Genomic DNA, 17,155 nt, shown 5'->3' with positions numbered 1-17,155 from the left:
TGCTGATTGAGTGGCAAGACGGCGCGGAAAGAGTTGTCGCTTACGCAAGCCGAACATTGTCCCGCGCGGAGTCTAACTATTCAGCTGCAGAGAAGGAATGCCTGGCTGTTGTGTGGGCGGTCTTGAAACTCCGGCCCTACCTCTACGGTCACCCATTTCGAGTTGTTAGCGACCACCACTCCCTTTGTTGGTTTGCCAGGTTGAAAAACCGTACTGGTCGCCTCGCCCGCTGGAGCATTCGACGTCACGAATTTGATATGACGGTTGTCTTTAGGTCAGGGAAAGAACATTCTGACGCCGACTGCCTGTCTCGAGCTACAGTCGAATGCCCTGTACCGGAAGATGATGACAACGCGGCATTTCTTCGTGCCATCGACACCACAAGTTTTTCCGATTCGCAAAGGGAAGACGTTAAGTTGCAGCCACTTTTAGATTTTCGGGAAGGGCGAACTACGCACAAGCCAAAGCTGTTCATACGTGGACTGCAGTATTTTTCTTTGAGAAACAACAGCCTCTACAAGTGAAACTTCGCCCCGAATGGGAGAGACTTTCTCCTCGGTATTCCCGCGAGCCTTAGACAATAAATACTACAGGCCTGTCACGACGACCCAACCGCTGGTCACTTAGGTTATGCACGTACGATGTCCCGAATTATACTACTCGAATTAAATCCCGAATTACTACTGGCCCAAACTTCCTTCGACAGTGAAGCAATACATCCGTACCTGCCGTGACTGTGAGCGACGTAAAACACCGCCGGAACGCCCAGCCGGTTTACCTGAACCTGTACAAATACCGGAAACACCGCTTCAACAAACCGGCATGGACTTCTTGGGCCCCTTTCGTACGTCTCAAGCCGGCAACTACTTGTCGCCACCGACTATCTTACCCGATACGCCAAAAAGAAAGGCCTCCAGTGTTGCACAGCACTAGACGTGGCCCACTTTTTCATCGAAAACATTGTTTCGCCATCCAGCGCCGGCAATTGTGATTCCAGATAGGCATACCGCATTCAACGCAGATTTCGTGCGCGCCGTCATGAACCTCACAGGTACTTCCCACCGAAAATCGACAGCTTACCCTTCGCAGACAAACGGACTGACAGAGAGGTTAAACAGCACACTTGCAGACATGCTGAGCATGCACGTCGACGACCAACACAAGAGTTGGGACCAAGTTCTACCATACGTGACTTTTGCCTACAATACCGCCAGGCAAGAAACCACGCGCATGACGCTATTCGCTCTTGTGTACGGTCGGGAGGACAGCACAATGTTAGATGCCACGCTCCCTCACAACGATGGGGGTGACGACACGACTGCGCAGGAGTTCGCCCTGCGCGCGAAGAGGCGCGTTAGCTCGCAAGACATCGAATCAGGCAACAACAGCTGCATGATGCTACTACTTACAATGCTCGCCGCAGGCACGCCGCTTTCCAGCCTGGTGACAACGTGTGGGTATGGAGCCCTATCAGACGAAGAGGGCTATGCGAGAAGCTCATGAAGCGCTACTTCGGGCCCTACAGAATACTACAGCAACTTAGCGACGCAGTTACTCCGGTGGACAGGGTTTCCACAATGCACCGTCGTCGTCGGCCCGAGGTTGTCCAAATAGTCCGCATGAAACTATTCTTCGTAAGGACGCGACGGGTCACAAATGAAGTTCCGCCCCTTTCCGCCTGAGCATCGGGACGATGCTTCCTTAGGACGGGAGGTAAGCATCTGAATGAACATTTAATTTGTGACACCCAGCCAAGGCGACGACGACGAAGGAGTGCTACCAGGAATCAATCATCATCAGTGTTTTGTTCTGGCAACTCGAGTGCTTCGCAGTCAAGAGCGTTCTTCTCCGCTGCTTCTTCTATTGGCGTTTTAGTAAAGCTCACCAACACCCCCCACGCGCATTTTCTGTACGCGACAATATTGTGCCCATCCAATTCCTTTGTCCTCTTCGACTGTTTTTTAATGACGAAGCATGTTGAGCGATAACATACTGAACTTTGACGCTGGGCTAGTTGGGTACGCAGTTCGACTAACTCAAAAGGAGCGCAGAGACGATGTATGGACTGACAATTTATAGAGAGCGCTCTTGTTTGTCACTCGTCTTTGTGCGGTTTTCGAAGTAGTTCAAGCGCTATCCGTGATTTTTTCAGCCTATAATTCCCCCTTTGTCTACAAAAAAATCAAGAAATATTTGGAAATCACCGATGGAGATTTTGTCGCCACAGATGAAATCTATGTCATTGATAGCGCACCTAATTTTTTCACCTTCTGATAGTTTCCACCCACACCGTTTGTATAAGACGGTCATGCGGACAACATGCGAGAGGGCCTCACCATCTGTCATACTCTTCAAAAACATGCATCAGGGCTCGGTGGCACGGTAAAAGCAGCGCGTTGTCTCACGCCACCACCACACAAAAGATCGCCGCAGCCCTCAGTGGAGAAATTTTCTTCACTCGAGCCGTGGTTGTGCTATCCGCACAATTAAACCCCAGTAAGCGCAAACTCGTGTAGTAACTAGGTCGCCTAGCACCCCACCTGTGTACTACCTAGGTAATAACCCGTTAGAAAATGTACCCTCTTATAAATACCTTGGTGTGCACATCCCAACTAACCTAACCTGAACGTTCATGTCACCTATGTGCCAACCGCATGCTCGGGTACCTACGCCGTAAGTTTTCAAAAGCCCCTTCCACTCTAAAATTACTCCTATACAAAGCACTAATACGCACAAAACTAGAATAATCAGCCTCAATATGGAATTACTTCACGTCAATTTAATACAGTCGCTAGAAAAGGCTCAGAATAACTCGGCTCGTTTCATTACATGTAATTACAATCGCACCCCAATCGTATCATCCATGAAAGCAGACCTTAGTCAACCATCCCTTGCATCACGCCGTAAAGTTTCCCGCTTGTGTCTTTTCCCGCTTATTGTCTATTCCCGCTTATACATGATGAATTCATAATACGTCGGCTTGACATTTCACAACGTTTGGATCACTCCTTCAAAGTCGGCATTCCTTCCTGCAGAACTCACTTTCTTTTCACAGCCCTTCGGGCCACGTACGTCGAACGAATGGAATGGCCTTCCAAACCCGACAGCAACCATTCCAGACTGCAACTTTTTCAAAAACGGAATTGCTAATATTGTATGACCAGAAACGTGCTCACTTTATAACTGTTGTAGTTCTGGTTTTGCTCTTGCGTTCTCTTGTTATTTTTACTGTTTCTCCCTAACTACTCCCCTCTGTAATGCCTATTGACCTTGAAAGTAAATAAATAAATAAATAAAAAAATAAATAAATAAATATAGAACCGTACAAATGTAGTTCGCGCCTCCGTGCAGGTACTGCCGGCATGCAGTTGAGTAGCCAGTGCATAAAACTTATATGTGTGCTGCCACTGCTTGTGACAAATAGGTTGTCGCAATGACCTTAGTGCTCGCATCATCAGACCCACAACTAGCACAAGGTCTCTTGCATTATGGCAGACACAAAGGTCTTGCATGAGGAATAAAATGAGTTGGAGAAATCAGGAGCATTGCGTTTCAGCTTCATTCCGTCGCTTATTAACAAGTACTGACTGGAGCCACACGCACAGGATAGATTCATTGACGAGTACCTCAGCAATGCATTAAACTGAATAACCCAGTTCCTGCCTTGTGTGTCTGACAAATTAGCGTTAAATAAACAAAGGGCACCCCGGCACACGCATACTAAAGAGCACGTGCGTGTTTCTCGCAATTTTGTAGCAAGCATATCTTTCTTGAACAAGATACTTTTCTACTCAAGGAACACAGACTTATTTTTACACCCATCATATGGCTTTGAAACCAACATAACTGCATGTAAGCTTCAGACCATGAGAAGTCCCGGCCAGCCAGACTGCTCAAATGCAGAACGGCACTGCTCGATGATGTCGTTCCGCAAGGGAGCAGTCTGAATTAGCTTTACACTTCTTGCCAAACCGCTTCCGCTCACTGACCAGCCAGAGTCACTATTAGTGACCCTGACTAGTCAGTGAGCGGATGCAGTTTACCCGTTGGGTAAACATCAAGCACACTGCTCTGATACAAGTTGGTAATATTAACTCTAGGCCCATACAAGACGGCTGCCAATATGAGACGATTAGACCGCAACCGAAAGGCCGCTTGCTGACCTCAAGATCGTTTAAGTTATGGTCATATTTGGTTCCGGTACTCTTTGGTCATCGTAAAGAAAGAAGCAAACATGTACTAAAACACCTTGCATTCTCACAACCTATGCACCCCTAACTTAAAAATGGCCACACTTAAAATGAATAGTATCATACACTTTATTTAGTTGCTCGCTTCAGGCTACTCCGAAATGAGGCAATGCAATATGCTTGCCTTTCATTGTATACCTTCCCCTTCGGTACATTCTAGAGCAAAGTATCACGCTGTGCACACAAAGCAACACGTTACTTACTCTGCGAGTAAAATAACGTCGAAGGAGAACCGCTCACGCTGGCAACGCTGCCGTGCTCAAGTGATCGAAGCAAGAAGCAACGATTACATGCGTAGTCTAGCCAACATTGCATAACCAAAAGGCAAAAGCGGCAGGTCGATCCCTCCGGGACAGAATCAAAAAATTACTCCGTAGAAATTGATACGTACCTTAAAGTTTGAAGAGCACAAACTGCTGTCCGGGCGTTGCAACTTGCAGTGCGGGAAAAAAGAGACAGGGAGCCCCAGGACGGCGAGACGATGCTGCAGCAACCGCAAGAGGCAAACTACTAACCATTTATAACAAATATTGGCAATATACATTCAAATTCCACAGTAATAAATCATCGCTAAATTGTAAAGTAAACTTTTTTATACTCAAAACCTTCGGTCTGTTTTTTCGCGCTTTGTCCACAGTTCCACTGGACGTCACTTTAACACCAGCCCATAACGACGTCCGTAGGATTGCCCTATGTTGCGCAACGTCGGGTCTTCCACTATCACGCTCGTTCTCCGCAACATTTTTTAGCAATTAAAACGTCATGACTATTCCACCCTGAGAGTGTGGATGACCAGTGGAGCTGTAGAGTCGTTGTCACTTAGTTGCGATGAGCACAATAGCCTCTCAGGTACGCCGCTTGATCGACTGGGACGGATTGGTGTGGCATCGCAACACAAATGTCTCAAACATTTGTGTTGCGACCACTCTCTTTCTGTTCCGTTGGAATCGCCGACTGCGACCATGTAGGTAGGGCCATCGGATCTAAATCCCAGGCCAAGGGCAGTGGGAGGGCTCCCAGGCGTTTCTGCTGGGTTCTGATGCGACGGCATTAACACCTGAGACTCTGCTTCAACCAAGCGTTCTCGGAGAACTTCATTAACACGATGGGCTTCGGGATCCACCTCCGCCTTTCCCTTTCAAAAATTTTGGATCCGTCTCCCACGCATTGCACTCCATTTCACTTTTAATTGTGGCCTTAATTGGCGTTGTAGCTTCTGCTGGTTCTCACGACTACTTACTATTCTTGCAATAGTTTATTAGCACAATGGACACTTTTCTTCGTGGTAAACTGAGCACCTTAATCCTCTAAATGAAGCTTTGGACCAGCTGACTTAGGGAATGTTTTGATATAGGTGTGTGGACATAATTTTATTAAAAAGTGATGCATCTTACCTAGGTAAATTCATGACAAAAAGTATCTTTTGTATGACTAATCTAAAGTTTTTGTTACATTTTCTTGCATTAAACAGGTGAAATGTTTCAATTTTTCTTGTACTTTATTGGTATGAAATATTTATATCTTCCACTGAACATTTCGCGTAAAGATCCAATGTTTTAGTTTGAATAATGTGAACTAATTAGGGAAAATATTCGTTTATGTTTTTGTCTTTATTGGGGTAAATAAGATATCGGCTTTGAAATGCTATTTACACCAAAAATCAAATCGGCATTGCGTACACTTGCGTTAGATTTTTGATGTGTCATTCACTTTTAGTAATAAGTTAGTCAGTCTTCTCTTTTTAATTGCAACACTTACGCATTGGAAGCCTGTTTAGAGGTAGTATATCATTGCCTGCTTTGATTCAAGCCAGTGCTCGTAATCTCCTGTCTCTTTAGCTGCCCTACAGTTTCAGAATCAAGCGCCACCTGCAGTTGTGTTTATCCCCAGTTCAGTGCGACATAGCACGAAAGCGCCCAATAGCGGCCCTGTATGAGCTCAGACGGCTCTGCTCTAACCCCCGTATGGCCGCCGAACCAGATGCGTTCGCAGTCAAACAGGTCTGGTTTGCATGTATACGGGGCCAAACAGGGCCCCGTTAGGCCTGTATGATCGTCATACAGAGCCGGGTTAGACAATAATGATCGACAGACAGGGCCTGTTTGATCCTGTATAATTCTTGAACGGGTATGGTTTGAACCTGTTTAACGTGTACGGCCATGAGACAGGTCCGGTACAAACCCGTTTGATTTTGAACAGTATTTTTTAATAGGGATTTCAAACTTTTACCAATGCGTGGTGATGTGCCCTTCAGTGCACACGTATAAAGAAATGCTGCAGCTTCGCTATGGTTCAAGCATTGCTCTACTTAATGCAAGCTTCGCAGTTGAGCTGGTGGAAGCCTACAGTGCTTAGGATGACTTTTCATCCGCCACTCGGCACGAAGGAGACGAAGATTTCTTCAATGCACGTGACGACGATTACTAGCATTGCATCTATGCAAATAAAGAATACTACTGAAACTTAAATATGTCTCCGGCAATGTTCGCCTACAACAGCTTCGCCCTTCGAGTCTTGAACGTTAGTGCAAGGTTCCGTGATTTTTTTCTTCGTGTGTGCTTCATGCTCATGTAAACTCGTTACATTTCAGTGGCAAGCTTCAGCATTTGTGCCCCTTGCACGTCGGTCTTCAGTAACACCATCCTAATATGGTATATCTTGTTTCTTTTCTTGGCCTGGCAGTTACAACGTGGTGTTTCTCGTGCTGACGTACGTCGTCCCTGTGTCTACAATGGCGGTGACATACACCCGCATGAGCCGGGAGCTGTGGGGCTCTGGCTGCATCGGAGAGTTCACCCAGCACCAGCACAATGCCCTGCGGAACAAACAAAAGGTAAGCGACATCATCAAGGTTTGAAAAAGAACGAAGTACTAGGTGTTTGCCACATTCACAGAATCACAATGAGACAGCTTTAAAGGAGCCATGAAGAGAAAACAAAAGTTTGTGTTATTCGAAAGATTAGGTGTTTCATAGTACCCTAAGCGCTTTCCCGGAAGCAAATGATGCTTTATTCAGTGAGAAATAAGGCAATTTAAGCCAAAATTTTAAATCTGCCGCTAAATTGCACATTTCGTGACGTGAACAATGGCGTCATACGAGCCGGTCCATGAAACAGATACTTAGTATGTCGACTCCATATAGCACCCACACGCGGGAATCAAACCGAGACGGCGGCCATTTTAAAAATACTAGTAAAACCTAGTGCACCCGCAGCCCTAGTCATGGAATAACCTCATCCGGAGAACAAAACTCTCGCCGAGAAACTCGGGCTTGCATTTAACAACCTCACATCATTTGAACACTGAGTGCTTCTACGTGCACGAGCGGCAGGAGTTGTGGGATACGCGGATGGACCGGAAAGCGACCATTCCGCGATAGCCACAACAGACGAACGCCCAGCCGTCTGCACCGCTGCCTCGTCAGCCCCGTCGTGACGGACGAATGCAGACTGGTACGTATGTGCCGTATTTTTATTACGGTTAATAAAAGTTCAATTTCAGTAGCAGTATCGCTTATGCCAGTTGGCCGGTGTTGTGCATGGAAAGCCGTTCGCGCGAGCTCTCTGCTTTGACCACAAAGATACGAGCGTCAATGCGCCGTGTGTACGGCATTTTGTTCCACCAAGGTCAGAGCGCTTTGACGGCGATTTGACGAAGTCAGCGACGAGCGCCAGCATGTTCCAGGAGTGAGATAACGTAAGGGTCCCTGCAGTAATCACTTCCTCGGAAATGAAGCGAGCCCACTCGTACTTCCTTTAGCTCTCTTTCTCCTCCGTTTGCAAAGTTCGCAAAACGCAGCCACTTGCTTCGCCAAGGTTCGTCGTTGGGCAGCACATGAAAGGAGATCTCCTCACCGGCGGGGATGTCGCACTCCCTCGACGATTTGCCCGTACTACATGGGCATTTCAAAACGTAGCAACGAAATTTCATTGTAAAGTACTCGAACCAACTGAAGTTTTCAGTGGTTGTAAACTGGGAACGAGCTCCTAACAATAGCAGCAAGCCAACACCATTCCGAAACTGCGACGACTGTCACTATCTCGTCGCTGCTTGCTGTTCTATACTCCCCTCGTTTCTATTTTTACCTTTGCTGGTTGGCGATATTACGGCCAACCTCCTGTGAAGGGATTACGATACCAACCAAGGTCGCGGGTGTGCGTGCTGGGACGGTTCGTTGGCCCCGAAGAGCCTCGAACCCGAAAATTCGTCTGCGCGACGGTGGCGACGGCGAGATGTCGAGTTCGGCTGGCGGTAGTTTCGTACGCATTGGCGTACACGCTTGAGTGTTTATTCGGAACTTCAACCGTTTACTCCACCGTTCTTAGTTTCATAAAAGGAATGTGCAGTATGTTTAAACGGGCATATAGCTCACTATGCAAACTGGTAAGCCCTGCCTAACTTGCGTTTGCTTTTGCCAGCCACCGCCAATCGCAGAGCATTCTCGTGTGAAATCATAGGTTCTGTTGCGGGAAACGAGCTGGTGGGTCGCATGGCCATTCCCTTTTTTACTAATTGTGTAGCTTATTTGAGCGAAGTTCGTGTTAAAAGTGGTGTCAGTATGGTTCTAACGAGGCAATCTTTCAAATAAACAAAACTTTTATTTTCTCTTCATGGCTCCTTTAACATGGCATATAAAATACGTAAGCGAGCCTTCCATTTCTTCTTGTCCTCTCAACCCAAACGCAAAAAAAAGAAGTGAGCCGCGTTTAGCTAATTTTGTCTAATATATTTTCAGAACCCGCCCATGGCGCTGGAAAGAGATAGGAGGGAAAAAGGTCTTGATCATATGGCATTCCAAATTACCGATTGTGGCAATGCTGCTTTTTTTACTAACAAGCAGAGGTTTTGGGAAGCATGAAACAGTGTTCCCCGTAGGAACAGCCTCAGGCAATCGAGATTACCCACTGCACGGGCACCTGGAGTAATCTTGGTGACGGTATTGGCGACACCGCGGACCTCGAGCCCCCAATGTTAGCTGTAACCTACCGTGGTGATGTGTTTTTAAGGTGAAACCTTTTAAGGGTAGAAACCTCAAACGGTGGCCGTCGGAGCCCAGGTCAAGCTCCGACGAACGGGCTCCCTGTTTGTTTACCACGCAGGGAGCTCCGGGACATCTTCAGCTATCAGGGTAAGGCTGACGAAGAAAGTACCCCTCCTCCTGCTTGTTTTACATGCCATATGGTAAATCGTAAACCCCCCGCCCAAACAAGATCGGGCCCTGAAAAGGGGCCTGACCGAAGGTTCACTTCTGCCACTCCCAGCCTTCAGTTTTCCAAGGCCCGATAACTACCCCGGTTTTTTGGTGCTGAAATTCACTGAACAAGAAAAGCCTCTTGCATCACAGTCCGTGTTCGTAATATCAAAATTTCTGGAGGGCACTTTGGTGACAACTATAAGGCCAAAAAAACAAAGGACTGGAGAAATCTTGGTTGAAATACACAACCAACAGAACGCCAAGATCCTCCCTGAACAAACTCGCATCGGTAACATTGAAGTCAGGGTGACACCCCACTGGAGCCTGTACTAGAGCTGTCATTTCTGATTTAGACTTCATGAATGAGACAGATACTGACCTCCTGGAGGGCCTGAGAAATCAGGGCGTAACACCTGTGAGGCGCATAACTATGAGGAGGGATGACAAAGTAGTCTCGACCAAGCACATTATCCCTACCTTCGACCGGTCTAAGAAGGAGAAGGAACAAAGACGTCCGTAGCAGCGAGGTGACGGGTCAAAGATGGGTTGTGGGATAGCCTAGTTCATAATTGTCAATGTTAGGCAGGCGCTAGGGATATCACAAACACTTCTCGATAACCTGATGGACACGTTTTCTTCGTCGTCAGGTGTTCCTTACACTGCATAGCAGAAGGAACAAAGACGTCCACAGCGGCGATGTGATGGGTCAAAGATGCGTCGCGCGGCGGCGTGGTTCATCATTGTCAATGTTGGGCTGCCGCTAGGCATATTACCAACCGTTCTCCATGACGTGATGCACACGTTTTCTTCGACGTCAGGCGTTGGTTACTCAGCATAGCAGAAGGATCAAAGACATCCGTAGCGGCAAAGTGGCTGGTCAAAGATGGGTATTGCGGCGCCCGGATTTATAATTGTCAATGTTAGGCAGGCGCTAGGCATATTTCTAAAACTTCTCAATCAGGTGGTTCACACGTATTTTTCGACGTCCGGCGTTCATTACACAGCCTAGCAGAAGGAACAAAGACATCCGTAATGGCGAGGTGGGTCGCGGGGTGGCCTGATTCATAATTGTCAATGTTAGGAAGGCCCTAGGCACATCACCAACACTTCCTTATGACGTGATGCACACGTTTTTTCGAGGTCAGGCGTTCGTTACACTGCACAGCAGAAGGAACTAACCCGTTCGTATCGGTGAGGTGACGGGCCAAAGATGCGTCGCGTGGCGGCTTGTTTCATAATTGGCAATCTTAGGCTGGTGCTAGGCATATCACCACTTCTGGATGACCTGATGAACATGTTCACTTCTACGTCAGCCGTTCTTTACACTGCATAGCAGAAGGAACAAACACATCCGTAGCGGTGAGGTGACGGCTCCAAGAAGGGTCGCGCGGAGACCTGGTTCATAATTGTCAATGTTACGCAGGCACTAGGCATATGACCAAGACTCCTGAGTGACTTGATGGATAAGGTTTCTTCGACGTAAGGGGTTCTTTACACTGCATAGCAGAAGGAACAAAGACATCTTTTGCTGTGAGGTTCCGGGACAAGGATGGGTCGCGCGGCGGCGTGGTTCATAATTAGCAATGTTAGGCAGGCGCTAGGCATATCAGCACCACTTATGGATAACCTGATGCAAACGTTTTCATCTACGTCAGGCGTTCCTTACACTGCATAGCACAAAGCATAAGACGTCCGTAGCGGCGAGGTGACGGGTCCAAGAACTCTCGCGCAGCGCCCTGGTTAATAATTGTCATTGTTAGGCAGGCGCTAGACATATCTCTAACAGTTCTCGATGACGTGATGCACACGTTTTTATCGACGTCAGGCGTTCGTTACACTGCTTAGCAGAAGCAACAAATACGTCCTTAGCGGCGAGTTGACGGGTCAAAGATGCGTCGCGCGGTGGCGTGGTTCATAACTATGTTAGGGAGGCGCTATGCATATCACCACCACTTCTGGGTGACCTTGTGCACACGTTTTCTTCCAGGTCAGCCGTTCCTTAGCGACGTCCTTAGCGACGAAGTTACGGGCACAAGATGGGCAGCAGGGCAGCCTGATTCATAATTGTCAATGTTACGAAGGGACTTTACATATCACCAACACTTCTCGATGACGTGATGCACACGTTTGCTTCGAGGTCAGGCGTTCGTTACAGTGCATAGCAGAAGGAACTAAGACGTCCGTATCGGTGCGTGACGGGTCAAAGATGCGTCGCGTGGCGCCGTGGTTCATAATTGCCAATGTTAGTCAGGTGCTAGCATATCACAAACACTTCTGGATGACCTGATGCACACATTTTCTTTGACGTGAGGCGTTCCTTACACTGCATAGCGGAAGGAAGACGTCCGAAGCGGCGGGGTGACGGGTCTAAGATGGGTCGCGCGGCGCGCTGGTTGGGCAAGCGCTAGGCATATTTCCAACACTTCTCGATGACGTGACGCACACGTTTTAATCTAAGTCAGCAGTTCGTTACCCAGCATACCAGAAGGAAAAAAGACGTCCGTAGCGGCGAGGTGACGGGTCCAAGATGGGCACCAGGCCGGCCTGATTTATAATTGTCAACGTTAGGCACGCACTTCACCTATCACCAACACTTCTAGATGACGGGATGCACACGTTTGCTTCGACGTCAGGCGTTCCTTACACTGCATAGCACAAGGAACAAAGACGTCTGTAGCGGCGTAGGACGCTACAAATACCTCTGTAGGTGACGGGTCCAAGAAGGGTCGAGCGGTGGCCTGGTTCATGATTGTCAATGTTGGGCAGGCACTTGGCACATCACCGAAACTTCTCGATGACGTGTTCCACACTTTTTCCTCGACGTTAGAGGTTCGTTAAACAGCATAGCAGAAGGAACAAAGACGACCGTAGCGGCGAGGTGACGGGTCTAAGATGGGTCGCGCGGCGCCCTGGTTTGACGAATGCACACACGGAAGAAAGAGTCCCTAAGCAGTTTCGAACGCTAGCCAGCTGGCACGAATGAAGCAATGATGGGTTTAAGGAGTGAGCGCCGCAATGCACGTACAAGGCGTTTGGAAATGTCCCTCGAATGACAGCTTGAACACCGTTTAGGTGCCCACTCATGGAAGCCGCGCCATGGTAGCCCTGCCCACAAAGTCAACCTAAATTAAGGTCGTGCCTCCGTAGAGTGCTCAAAATGCTGTGTGCCAGGGCCTTGCCGGTGAGGTCATACACAGGAACAAGATCAAGAAAATCTTCTCGAAGTACATAATGCTCTGTCGTGTGGTTGTCGACGTATCGGACACAAAAAGATAGATGCGCAGTGCAGGAAATATCTGTCGCTTCGTCAGCGAGGATTGAAAAACGACAAGAAGCGTTGACTCGGTTCACAATTTTGCTCTGGATGATTTTGCCACACAACGCAATTATTTCGTTTTGAATTTGTTGGCTTGTGTACATGGCATTACCGGGAGACGTTTCAGTATGCTTCTTTAAGGGAGCATCTCCACATGCGGCCCTCATTCTAAGAAGTGCGCGAAAATTCCCATCGTTCTTGATGGGAAAGCCTTCCGCCAAATCGATAGGACCGCAGTCATCCGTTCCGCGAAGTGCGACTTCCGGACGTCCGCAAAACATTACGGTTTCAATGATCGGCACCACATTTTTCCGGTTCTCCTCGGCTTGCTTTTTCACTGCGGTGTCCAATTGACTTATTATCTCAGACTGAAGTCCTGAGTGAACTGCCAGAAAACCCTCCGACTGCGATGCGGACTTCACATGGTAGCTGCTGACTGCTTTACATTTGAAGGCGTCTAATGCTTTCTTGTAGTTCGTGAATGCTTTCGTCACGACGCAACCCAAGCGCTGATGTTCCCCCTTTCCAGCACATTCTTTGGCGAAGAGTACGCAATATTTACAGAGTGCTCCTCCCAAAAACTCTGAATAAACAAGCCACGGGTAGCTAGTCACCCAATGAAGTTGGAAGCGCAGGTTTCGAGTTGTTGTGGGTGAAAAATTGTAGTTATCCGAAGGATTCCAGAGCTTCGCAGGAGTTTTAAATGCAGAGCATTTGTTTAACTCACGATGTCACCCGGCGTTGTCGGCGTGCCTCGGCATCCGCAACAGCCGTTCCAGGTGCGCCCTCTCCCCCACTCCTCCTCTCCCGCATCACGCTACCCTCCTCGCTCTCAACAACAGGTCCGCACCCCTCCCCCTACACTATATAAAAAAATAATACTTACCGGCGCCTGGTTTCGATCCCACGACCCTGCGGGCGGAACACAAGTTACATGGTGCTCTACCCACTGCGCCACAAAGCCGACCCAGAATGGAATGCTACGAACGCGCCTTATGCCCTTGACTCATTCAAACTACGTCAAGAAGCTGCTGATACAACGCATTCACTACCACCAACTCCCCAAACACTAAACGCTAACGCAATACACCCACCCCTATGCGACGCATTTACTCGAGTCCCCCTCGCGGGGAGATGGGCCGTTTTTCTTTTAAGGTGGGGTCGACCACAATCTTTGTGACGTAATGTCCCAAGTCAAGAGTCTTCACATCCGCGTTGCGCGTGGTTGTGAACATGCGAAGGCTACGCCACCCACCTCACTCGTGTCCACGCCTGTGTTCCGCGTTGCCGGTGCAGTATTGCTGGCTGCTGAAGCACGTTGTCCCGAAGCGTGGTGCATTCCGCTCGAGTTGACTAGATCCTGGGACGAAGAACGTCGCTTGTGCGAATTTCTGTGCCGAACCGAAGGCTTGTCGCAGAAGCAGAGCCTCCTGGTTGTGAGTCCACGTGGTTGTTTGGTCCGTGAACATGCTCGTCCGTAGTAACTCGAGCCTTTTTTGTGAAGTAGCACGCAAGGCTTGGTTGCTTGGAATTCGAACCGTGCCTTTTAATGGTGTCACTGCATCGCAAGGGCTACGAACGAACTAATAGGTTTCGTGAAAGTCCGTCTAGGAAGGAGAGGCGAAAGTTTGCTATGCGACAGCAGCGCCGATTCTCTGCACTGGAGCCTCTTTTGGGTTCATCCCCGAGCGTCCGAGTGGTGCCGGCGGTGTCTGGTACGTATCAGGGGTTTCAAACTCACAACAGTAAGTTTAAATGTAGCCCCACAATGGCCAGGACAGCGAACAAGGTTGAAACGAAAGGGAAGGGGGGGGGGGACCAAGATGCCAGTTAAGTGCTCGAAGTTTCGAAGAGCACTGGGAGGGGAGTCAAGGCCGAACATTGGGAGGGGAGCCAAGGCCGAACTGAGACAAGTGATTTAGACCGCCCGCTTTGGGTACAGTCGCTGAATTAGGAACACGAAATCAGGGGACGGCGGGTCGCGGCTTCAGCGGAGACCGAACGCCGCTTCTCGGAACTGTGTGGCCGTGGCGGTGCGCGTGACTCGAGACCTCCGGAGGAGAGAGAAACGGGGAGTCGTAGAGAACGGCTGTCTACGAAACGCTCGTCCGGACGACGAAAGGTCTGGGGACTCGTTCGTTAAGATATAGCAAAGAATAAACGTCCCTTTTCATTGTCACCGGTCCGCTGTCTGGCCTCCCTCACAAGAGAGTTTTTTACAAGACGGCGGGCCCCCATAATGCTACTGAGAGGAAATTGTCGGTGCTTTTTGTTTGAGAAAGGAGTAAATGGAGACGAGAGAGCTATTTTGTACAAACGCTCTAAAAAAATTGACCCAGAAAAATATTTCGGGGGGGCGGGGGGTTTGAACTGCCCATCCCCCCCCCCCTGGCTATGTCCTTGCTTCTGGATGATCCTATGCACATGTTTCTTTCACTTGAGGCGTTCCTCACACTGCAAAGCAGAACGAACAGATACGTCCATAGCGGTGAGGTGTTGGGCCGAAGATGGGTCGCGCGGCGCCTTGGTTCATAATTGTCAAATTTAGGCAGGCGCTATCCATATCACAAACACTTCTCGATAACCTCATGCACGCGTTTTCTTCTACGTCAGGCGTTCCTCACACTGCATAGCAGACGGAACACAGACGTAAGTAGTGGCGAGGTGACGGAACCAAGATGGGTCGCCCGCCGGCCTGGTTCGTAATTGTCAATGTTAGGCAGGCGCTAGGCATATCACCAACAATTCTCGATGCCGTGAGGCACGCGTTTTCTTCTACGTCAGGCGTTCCTCACACGGCATAGCAGAAGGAACAAAGATGTACGTAGCGCCAAGGTGACGGATCCAAAATGGGTCGCGCGCCGACCTCGTTGATAATTGTCAATATAAGGCACGCGCTAGGCATATCACCAACACTTCTCGATGTCGTGAGGCACACGTTTTCTTCGACGTCAGGCGTTAGTTACACTGCATAGTAGAAAGAACAAAGACGTCCGTAGCGGTGCGGGGACGGATCCAAAATGGGTCGCGCGCCGGCCTGGTTCATAATTGTCAATGTTAGGCAGGCGCTAGGCATATCACCAACACTTCTCGATGCCGTGAGGCACACGTTTTCTTCTACGTCCGGGGTTTGTTACACTGCATAGCAGAAGGAACAAAAACGTCCATAGCTGCGAGGTGACAGGGTAAAAGATGTGTCCCGCAGCGCCCTGGTTTATAATTGTCAATGTCAGGAAGGCGCTCGGCATATCACCACAACTTCTGGATGACCTGATGAACACGTTCTCTTCTACGTCAGGCGTTCCTTACACTGCATAGCACAAGGAACAAGATATCCGTAGCGGCGAGGTGACGGGTCAAAGATTTGTCGCCCGGTGGCGTGGTTCATAATTGTCAATGTTAGGTCTCCACTAGGCATATCACCAACACTTCTCGATGACGTGGTGCACACGTTTTCTTCGACATGAGGCGTTCGTTACACAGCATAGCCGAAAGAACAAAAACGTTTTTAGCGGCCATGCGGCTGTTCAAACATGGGTCGCGCGGTGCCCTGGTTTTTAATTCTCAATATTAGGCAGGCGTTAGGCATATTTCCAACATTCCTTGATGAGGTGATGCACACGTTTTCTTCGACTACCGGCGTTCGTTACACAGCCTAGGAAAAAGAACAAACACGTCCGTAACGGCAAGGTGACGGATCTAGGTTGGGTCGCTGGGCGTCGTGATTCATATTTGTCAATGTGAGGAAGGCCCTATGCAAATCACCAACACTTCTCGATGACGTGATGCACGCGTTTTATTCGACGTCAGGCGTTCGGTACACTGCATAGCAGAGGGAACAAAGAGATACGTAGTGGCGAGGGGATGAGTCAAAGATGGGTCGCGCGGTATCCTGGTTCATAATTGTCAACGTTATGAAGCGCTAGACATATCACCAACACTTCTCGAGGACGTGATGCACACGTTTTCTTCGACGTCAGGCGTTCGTTACACTGCTTAGCAGAAGGACCAAAGACATCTTTAGCGGTGATATTCCGGGTCAAGGATGCGTCGCGCGGCGGCGTGGTTCATAATTCTCAATATACGGAAGCCGGTAGGCATATCACCACCATTTTACATGACCTGATGCACACGTTTTCTTCTACGTCAGGCGTTCCTTACACTGCATAGCACAAGGAACAAAGCCGTCCGTATCGGCGCTGTGACGGATCCAAAATGGGTCGCGCCCCGACCTGGTTCATAATTGTCAATATAAGGGAGGCGCTAGGCATATCACCAACACTTCTCGATGTCGTGAGGCACACGTTTTCTTCGACGTCAGGCGTTAGTTACACTGCATAGCAGAAAGAACAAGACGTCCGTAGCGGTGCGGTGACGGATCCAAAATGGGTCACG

At 48.9% G+C, this 17,155-nt stretch overlaps 1 protein-coding gene across 1 annotated transcript in view; it reads left to right on the top strand.

Moving 5' to 3' along the window:
- LOC144140885 (tachykinin-like peptides receptor 86C) overlaps positions 1–17,155 on the top strand; it is a 691,763-nt gene that overhangs the window by 644,333 nt on the left and 30,275 nt on the right. Inside the window, exon 3 of the mRNA XM_077672409.1 lies at positions 6,933–7,083. Within this exon, the coding sequence (XP_077528535.1) occupies positions 6,933–7,083 (151 nt within the window). The remainder of the gene's footprint in view (positions 1–6,932; positions 7,084–17,155) is intronic.

This window comes from Haemaphysalis longicornis, unplaced genomic scaffold (assembly GCF_048455015.1).
Source record: "Haemaphysalis longicornis isolate Haplotype H1 unplaced genomic scaffold, Haemaphysalis longicornis Haplotype H1 scaffold_1, whole genome shotgun sequence".
Lineage (NCBI taxonomy): Eukaryota > Metazoa > Arthropoda > Arachnida > Ixodida > Ixodidae > Haemaphysalis > Haemaphysalis longicornis.
Note: the sequence above shows the minus strand (reverse complement) of the source record. Positions and strands in the feature narration are given on the sequence as shown.